Source organism: Rosa rugosa, chromosome 7 (genome assembly GCF_958449725.1).
Source record: "Rosa rugosa chromosome 7, drRosRugo1.1, whole genome shotgun sequence".
Lineage (NCBI taxonomy): Eukaryota > Viridiplantae > Streptophyta > Magnoliopsida > Rosales > Rosaceae > Rosa > Rosa rugosa.
This window is the reverse complement of record NC_084826.1, coordinates 37,918,547-37,927,311: the sequence shown is the minus strand read 5'-3', so window position 1 is coordinate 37,927,311 and position 8,765 is coordinate 37,918,547. Positions and strand designations below refer to the sequence as shown.

Here is an 8,765-nt window from a genome sequence, read left to right as displayed (position 1 = left end):
GAGTATTTTCAAGACTTTACTGCATGCTTGGTTTTTAAGAGAATAAATCGGGAAAACATTAAGTTTTATTTATTTCTTTCGAAATTAATTACTTATTTTTCGTCCACTCACTGTAATGGTTTTTCAAATGCTTTTCCCTGAGCTTTTCGGTTTCTCGTGCCTAGTTTGTAGAGTAGTTGAGGTCGGGTTTGCGTAGGCGTCGAGGCATAGTGACCACCGCTTTCATTTTTTGTATAGGTTACATGTTAATCTACTTGTACCTTATTCTTATGCATTTGTCTAGATTTGCTCTGATGACCATTTTTCAGTTGTTTTGTAGAAAGATAATTTGATATTGAAACTTGGGTTTCAGAATGGTTTTATATTACTTATTGGGAAGTTGTTTATGAATTGTGGGGAGTAGGTGGCTCCAGGAGTTGAATGGTGTTTGATATTAGAAGTGTAGTTGTTTTTATAGGTTTTGGGTAGTATACTTTTAGGGGAAGTTCCGCCAAATTTTTGGTAGAATTTCTTCTAAGGTGGGCCCCGTAGAGCCACTTAGGATTTCAGGGTGAAATCCAGGGCAAGTCCTGTCATAGGTCTCCCCATGAAAGAAGAAAGGGGGGGGGGGTAGAAGAAGAGAGGTTGCAAGTCCCCGAGAAAAGAAAAAGGAATTGAAAGTACTGAAAGCGGGAACATTTTATAAAAAAATACTTGAAAATAGGTCGCTGGAGATGGCCGAAAAAAGTCGCCGGCAGTTGCCAGAGGTTTCTGGTGCTTGCTGGTGGCGAGCCTTACCGAGGGGTCGGCGAGGTTGCTGTGTGCGTGTGCTGGCGAGGCTAACAGACGAATCAAGGATGGACCAGTGAGGGGTCTGCAGACGAGGGCGTTGTGTGAGGATGCTGTCAAGGCGAGGCTAATCTGCAGGGCAAAGAGTCGGTGGCAGCAGGCAAAGGCGAGTGGGGCTAGCGAGGCTAATCTGCAGGCACAGGGGTGAGCGGAGGTTAGGGCAAGCGAGGCTAGCCGGCATGGCAGAGAGGCGCGCGAGGAGGCAGGCGAGGCTAACCTTGGCGAAGCTAACCAGAGCGGTTCAGGATTTCCGGTGGCCGATTCAGAGCTTTTCCGGCCTGTTTTGGAGGTTTCGCCTCCTGTTCTGGACTCTTGGGATCGAGGGCTTCAAGGTGTGCTGCGGAGGTAGCTAGGGTTTGAAGGTTATGATTTTAGGGTTCAAGGTTAGGGGTTCGTGCTGATAACGTGTTTTAGTGAATCAAAATTGGGAGAGAACAAGATATGTCTTTCATTGATAAGTGGGGTCTCTTTATATATATGATTACAACCAGAGAATAAGAGTCTTACAAGGAAACTGAATCATGCATTGAATAAGATATCTCTAAGAATATCTGTAAGACTAATCCTATTACAACTTGGACAAGTACCTAGAGTTTGGGCCAGACACACAATCCAGATATACTTGAACATATTGAATATTCTAGTGTAGTTATTACTAATTAAGATCAATGGTAAACTCCTTTTAATTGGATTTAATCGAAATAAATTATTTATTTATTATTTTTCTTTTTTGAAAAATGGATGGTGCGGCTGCCTTTAAGCCTTGATTAATGAAACTGCAGAATACAAGAGGGTGGGGGGAAGGGGGGCATAGAGCCTGAACCCCATATTACAATAAGTATCAAGAGAACGTCTTGAGATAATAAAAGGAGTCTCCACAAAATCTATGTATTCTAACATGCACCAACTAGCAAAGAGTGCTCTACTGGCTACTCTATTTTCTTTGTTATAGCGGTGACATAACGGAAAGATAACTCTATCATGAAGAAGCATCATTACCAATAGCACAGCTTTCCTACTACGTTGCGGCACTGAAACAAATCCAACGACACTTAGTTTCATCCTATCATTAGGAGGTTGCGATAATTTGACGAGGTAAGGAACTCGCCGTCTAACTAGGGTAGACAAGGCACACAAGGTGCACAAACGGGGATAGAGCCCACGTCGCCCTATCACAAAACGATAAGGACTTATTGCTCGCATTGAGCCACTTTTAACTAAAAGTAAAAAATAAAATAAATAAACCCTACAATAGTTTAGGCCCAAAAAAAAAGCTTCCAAGCCCATAAACCACCTAGCCTAGACCCATGCCTAGGCCTGGGAGATGCACGGAACTAGATCCTCACTTGGTTTTCCACCGCCGCCGTCCTTCTACCATCAACATCCCTACCTCCAATGTTCGCCGCCTGAGACAAACCAACCCACTCTGATTTGGGGGAGATAGACCCGAACCCTCCGCCATTACCAAGAAGCCAACCAACCTAGCAAGGATAGAATCCCATGCCGGTGTCGAAAACTAGGATCGCTGCTTGCCACATACTCCATTCGTTTGGATGTACCACCACCAACGCCGCCCGGAGAAGGTTGGATCTGTGATCTCACCCCAGAGATCATTGCCTCCCCCGCTAAGCCACCAGCCACAACCAATCTATCCCACCGTCCCCGGTGTATCCATGCGAAACAGAACCCAATATCAGTACCTTCCAACCTCCACACAGATTAGACATACTTGAAGAGACCATCAGCTTCAGCAAGAAAACAACCCGGCTAGCAAAACTCACCGCACTCGGCGTGGGGAGTCGTTGGACGAGGACAGAGGAAAAGAAAAAAAAAACCTAGTTTTCAGAAGAGCGTGTGGATAAACTATTTTTTTCTAAGAACCAAAGTCTATTCTAGAACCATCCATATTGCAAAACAAACAAAAAACTATAATCTGGATTAAAAGAAAAATCTTTATAAATGTCTACTTGTTCTGGCAATCCAAGAATCAATATCTAGTTCCATCACTGAAAGTATACCAAACATGTAGGTAGCTCCCTCACAAAATTCATCGTAGTTGAATTGATAGAGATAAAAATAAAATAAAAAACAACAAATTATTGAAGATACAGAACTAATTATTCAAGGGTGTTTTGGTAAACTTAAGGATGTGTGCTTAGATTTTTAAGTATTCAAAAGTTGGTGAGCCGTGACCTGTTGGTTAGCTAGCTTAACTAACACTGTGGAGGTGGGGAGTTACATTGTCGTCTAGAGTAAAAAAAAAAAAAAAGTATTCAAAAAAGTGAATTGAAGGTTTAATAAGCAGGAGAGATCTAAATATTAAATTAGGAGATCACTAGAATCACCCTAACATGTATCGAGCCGACCTTAAAAAAAAAAAAAAAATGTATCGAGCCTGGGCCAAGACATGAGTTTGACCCGTTCACATTCCTGCTCAGCAGTCCAAAGATAATTCGTTAAATCAAAGCGCTAGTAACCGTTTGCCCATGCTTTGGAATCGGCGATTTTTCCAAAGCTACTCGTCTGGTTTTTTGTTTACGTTACGAGTCTTGTGGGGATTGAAGTTGGCTTCAAAGTTCATCAATGGGTTCTGCTGGTGCTCTGAATATGGCGTCGTCTTCCATTACTGTAATCAGCTCAACTTGTTCGTCAAAATCAAAGCTCAATGACAAATTCACCTGCGGGTTTCATAAATTCAATCCCATCACCAAAATCTGTGCCGTATCTCCAAACGGTTCCGTTTCTGGTTCTGCTTCTGCTTCACGCGGGGTTAGCCTCTACTTTTCTTTCTGCTCTAATTTTTGGTTGAACAAAATTGTTGCATGAATTGGCAACAAATATCATGGTTGCCTTTTTCTGTTTTGTGGGTTGGGAATTAACATTTATTTCTGTCTGCTGGATCCTTCTCTTTTTATTAGTACTCCATGAAATGTTGTGTTAGCATAATTGTCATTTCCTGCCGGTCAGATATGAAAATGCCAAACCAAACCCATTGCTATAGCAACTTGGCATCAGTTGTTATCTTCGGCTGAATAAAACCTGGTCGGTCAAGGACATTTTGAATGAGCTTCTAAGGATCAGTATATGAATGAGTATCATTTTTCATTTAGTGTAAAAAAACAGGTTTCTAGCTCCTTTTCTTATCCTTTCCTTCTGATGATTCACATTCAGTTTCACGGATTAGTTAATGCTCTGATTTCTTATGCATGCTCTATGTCCTTGCGTGCACCTTGAAGATGGATATAACAGTTTAGCATCTTTGTAGCTATTTAAGATTTGAAGTGTCTTCAGTACATCCATAATAAATGTGTCATGAATGTAAATCTCTTACAGAGTTTATTTGATGCTGTAGGCTGAGTGCTCAGCTGGAGACGTGCATAAACAAAGAAGTAGTCTTGAATCTTTTTTTTGTTATGATAAGGCTATTCCGGAGGAGATTATTGAGAAGCCCATAGGGATATCTTTGGTGGAAAAATTCATTGGAAACAATCCCCGATGCATAGATTGTGAAGCAAAAGGCGCTGTCCTCTGCACAACTTGCTCTGGTTCAGGCCTCTATGTTGATTCAATATTGGAGAGCCAGGGCATTATTGTCAAAGTCCGCTGCCTAGGTAAATCACTTTTCTTCTCTTAACAGCTTCAGTCTTACAAATTCATTTGCAAGTAAGGATTACATTCTTGCGGTTCAATATATCATTCATTTCTAGCAACTGTGAGGTAAAAATCTTATAATCGTATGACCCCTAAAAAATACTCACTTCTTTAGTTCAACTTCCTTTCGTACTTTGACTTATAAATGGCATGAATCTGAAATTAGCTCATACAGTCGTGGTCTGAACACTTACTTATACCTTTTCTGAGAGGGATATTCTCAAGAACTGCCTACTTTATAAACATATATTTTCTAAAGTGACTATTGCAACACCAGAAAGGAGAGAATAGCTATATATATGAATAAAATTGTGGAGAAGCAGGGCCATATCTGGGCACGCTCGAAACGAAAGTGGGATGGTGGGGGAATGGCACAATGTTTCATTGTTTGCTCAAAATCTCTTTCGATTATGCTGCGTTGTCTTTGTCAATTTCAAAATATTAGGTTTTTTCTCTTGTGAGCAAATGCAGTGGAATTTGATAATGGAAGGAATAGTCAACATCTATTCATTTGTTCAAATTACGTATAAAAATGAAATGTTGGTTGATTTCTGGCCTGTTTATTTAAGAGGTTCTTATAGAGTGAAAAAGCTAAACAACAAAAGATCTAGAACAGTTAAATGCATTGTTGTAGCAGTAAGTACTGTGGGTTGGAATCCTGTGGTTGTATGATCTATGCTGCATGGATACTTCAGAAACTAGCCATATGGAGAGGAAATATGTCAAGATATGTATCAACAAAAGGATGATGCCATTTTCATTTGCCGCTGCTATTTCCTTCTTGAAAACGCAGTTAGATCTTTGTTTATCAATTTTTTTTTTTTTTTTTTTTTTTTTTTTTTTCAGACCAGACTTTACTAATATTCTATAGAATGAATAACCAATAGTAGCTGAAGTTTTTCTCATTTCTTGATGTTATTGTCTTTCCAACATACTTGAGATCAAAAGCTTGGTCTAAAAGATACCCTCATCTAGAGCTTTACTCTTTTCAAAACAGTAGCTGGAATGAATGCTTACTTCTGTTTAAAGACAGTGTTTTGATAGCGAGTAAGTTCACATATACATCAATTCTGATTTTTAATTAACCAGACGTTTGGTCCGTTTGGAAAATTCACAATTTTAACTGATTGTATTTGATCAATAAAAGCTTTGGATTGGTGATGGTCACTTCAGAAGAAAAGCCGATGGCACTTGATTATCAGCTGTTGGTTTATTTTTATACCTTTGATATATTACTTCAAATGACAATATTGTAATTTGATATCTGTAGGTTGTGGGGGAACTGGTAACATTATGTGTTCAGAGTGTGGTGGCCGCGGTCATTGTGGATGACTGTACTGGTTTGCTTATCTTCCTCCTTTTGTTGCATATGCAAGTTACATGTATCATACTCATATATCAGATTATTACTCTTTTTGGTTCCATAGTGGCAATTCTATGAAAAATTTGGATCGAAGTTCCACAGTAATGTATTTCATTCTTTTCCATTTGGCAGTACTTTTATGAAATCTTTGTCTTCATATGCTTTTGATAACTGAGTCTTGTTGATTTTTCCAGTCATATGCTGTGTACTAAACTAGAATAATATTTTTACCTTATGTAACACGGAGAGGGAGAAAAAACCAGAAATGAAAATAAAAGAAAAGGGGGACTGATTGAAATCTATTATGCGGGGCAAAATTTGAACCTGTACAACTTGCAGTATGCTTTTGACATGTTATGTAGTAATATTGATCTATGAAATGTATGTAATAAAAAGGTACATGGTTCCATGCTCAATAGCACCTGATCTATATTGTAATACTCTCCAAAATAGGCCTTTAGAGGCTAGAATGAATTGAAAATGAGTCTTTAGTGTCTACTGCTACTGGAGTGAGTAGGGAAAAGCTGATTATCGTTAAGCTTGAAATCTCTGAAGCTCTTCAATGCGAACAGGAATTGTTGAGTCAAATCGCGTGCTATTAGGGTTCTCTGCATAAGCTACGTAGTAAGACAAAACACATGCTTGTGGCCATGCCATAGCAATCCTGCACTGAATCACACACATCAAAGCGTTAAAAGACATGTTTTGGGCATGCAAGATAGTTCTTATGTTTCCATTTTCAAATTACAGCTGAACTGAGTTCCTTACCACGAAATAGCCAATCAAGAATGCATATAAGGAGACTTCAGTAGCATAACTCTTATGAATTGCAAGAGTCCAAGTTCCACTGACTAGGCTACATATTGCACCTCCGACCACCCCAGAAAGAAAACAGAACGATGTAGTGAGATCTAAGTCGATTATTTCTCTTAGTTCTATATTCCTGAACATCTCCCATGTATCAGCTGATGCCTGCACAAAGCCCTTGTTATAGACTCCAACATGCACAAAACCCCAGCGATTCCCATACATTACCAGAGTCGAAGCCAGTCCTGAATAGCAGTTTGCGCATGAAAATAGAAACTCGTCTGTATCCCCTGCAACCAATTTCATGCCTCTGGCTGATCCCCGAATAACTCCGAGAACTGGAACCAAGATGGAGCCAATGCAGATACTCCCCATTGAGTGCTTAAGTGTGTTGCAGAAAGCCTCACTTGTGTCAACATCTTCTCCGCATGCAAAGTGCATGTACTTGATGCGTGAAATTGTGACTTGCAGCAGGTTCTTGATGAGATGCATAGTCCATGCCATACTTAGCAAGATAACCGAGATAAACAGGACACTAAAGCTGCTTCTAATGGCAGTGGCTCCTCCAATGCCGGATACCAAGAAAGAGAGGTAGAGGATACAGGTGAAAATTGATAGAACGAGTAATGTTGTGATTTTGGGAGGAGGGACTGCTGTAGAAACTGATAATATCCTGATGGCAAATTCGATACGGGGACTGACCCAGCAGGCATACAGCGATTGAATGAGCGCGCAGATGATTGCAACCCCACCTGCAGCCAAACTCCCAGCAGAACTTATATATATGAGAAGTACACCAACTGCACAGGTTAGCAAGGGGCTGAGCCAAAAGGCAGTTTTAATGGCTTTCGAAGGGCTTAACCTGGTGACCCATTGCCATATTAAAGCAACAATTGCAGAGCAGAGTGTTGAAGTGAGTAGTGGAGCATAGAACTGTAGTGGGTGGAAATGGTGCTTGTGATTGGTGGAAACGAGACCGTAAACTGTCAGAAAGATTATCAAGAATGCGATCAAGACTATGTGCAAGGAGAAAAGAAATGTGAAGAGCCTCATGACAAATTCCCCCGTCGTACTTGGATATTGAATGGAGCTATGAGGTTCTTGTGTCTGCAAACAGTTAAATTGGATTCATATTAGTTAGCAAGAGACTCAACTGGTTCTGCAAGAATGCGTTGTTTCTTCTAATTTTGAAAGGTTCCCACAAGAAAGAGAAGAATAAATGGTTGACAGAGACGAAAAAGAGAGAAAGAACCTTGATGCGGTTCGTGGCCTACTTCTTCTTGAACTTATTTGAGGATGTTCTCTGTAGTTGCCATCAATCGTCTTAAAATAAGTTTCTCTGCGGATTTCTTCTCACGCCACTTTCTTTGCTTCCAAGATTTAACAAAATCTGATGGAAATTTGAAATACCTATATGTTTTATCCACTTGGACTTAATAAAAACCTGTTCCACTCGTTTTAAATTGTTGAATGAACTGACCGAGTCTTATACAATTTCCTTGTTCCTCACGTACTCTAATAGGGGGGGGGGGGGGGGGGGGGCCATGATGCTTTTCATAGAGATGGACGAAAAGTCAGCCATATGGTGATGTGCTCAGTTAGTTGGGTTGGCTGGTGACCTACGCCAGTTTTTATTCGGTGACTAGCCCTGTGGCTTCCCTCGTCAAGCAGCTGGGCTTTCTCCCGGACAATGGATTGGGCTTTTCTGTTACTCTTATAAAGGACCTGGAACAAAAATGAAAGGTTTGTTAATATGTCCAAAAGCTAGTAGATTCCTTCTACACTGCAAATCCTGACAATTGTTCTAGATCTGAACCCAAATTTGCAGCAACACACTGCAAGTTAGATTAGCCATAAAATAATTACATTTCTAGTTACTTGAGAAAAATAATGATCTAGTTGAAATCCACTTCAATCTTGAGGCGAGACCAAATAGAACTTCATGGGCGTGTTTGTTATGTGGGATTGAATGAGATTGGACATCCTTATCTAATATTAGACAAGTTATCCCATGTTTGGTATCAGTAAAGATTACTGAATGAGACTATGCAGTCACCAAAACGACCCTAACACCTTCTAACATAGCATCGCCAAAAATCAACAGACTATGGAAGTG

At 40.1% G+C, this 8,765-nt stretch overlaps 2 protein-coding genes across 4 annotated transcripts; one reads left to right on the top strand and one right to left on the bottom strand.

Moving 5' to 3' along the window:
• The first annotated feature begins 3,230 nt into the window (after positions 1-3,230).
• On the top strand, positions 3,231-6,013 carry LOC133722367 (uncharacterized). The gene is made up of 3 exons (XM_062149255.1): positions 3,231-3,597; positions 4,181-4,439; positions 5,750-6,013. The coding sequence occupies exons 1-3, from the start codon at positions 3,412-3,414 to the stop codon at positions 5,809-5,811; spliced, it is 507 nt and encodes a 168-aa protein (XP_062005239.1). The 5' UTR covers positions 3,231-3,411; the 3' UTR covers positions 5,812-6,013.
• A 101-nt stretch (positions 6,014-6,114) lies between these two features.
• On the bottom strand, positions 6,115-8,143 carry LOC133722366 (protein PNS1-like). 3 transcript variants are annotated; one of them, XM_062149253.1, is made up of 3 exons: positions 7,902-8,138; positions 6,611-7,756; positions 6,115-6,511 (listed from the first exon to the last, which is right to left on the bottom strand). In XM_062149253.1, exons 2-3 carry the CDS (start codon positions 7,700-7,702, stop codon positions 6,377-6,379), a joined length of 1,227 nt encoding a protein of 408 aa, XP_062005237.1. In that variant the 5' UTR covers positions 7,703-7,756; positions 7,902-8,138; the 3' UTR covers positions 6,115-6,376. The 3 variants fall into 3 exon arrangements, with proteins under 3 accessions (XP_062005237.1, XP_062005236.1, XP_062005238.1); XM_062149252.1 differs by having other exon boundaries at positions 6,611-8,138; XM_062149254.1 differs by having other exon boundaries at positions 6,368-6,506; positions 6,611-8,143.
• Between the last annotated feature and the right edge of the window lie 622 nt (positions 8,144-8,765).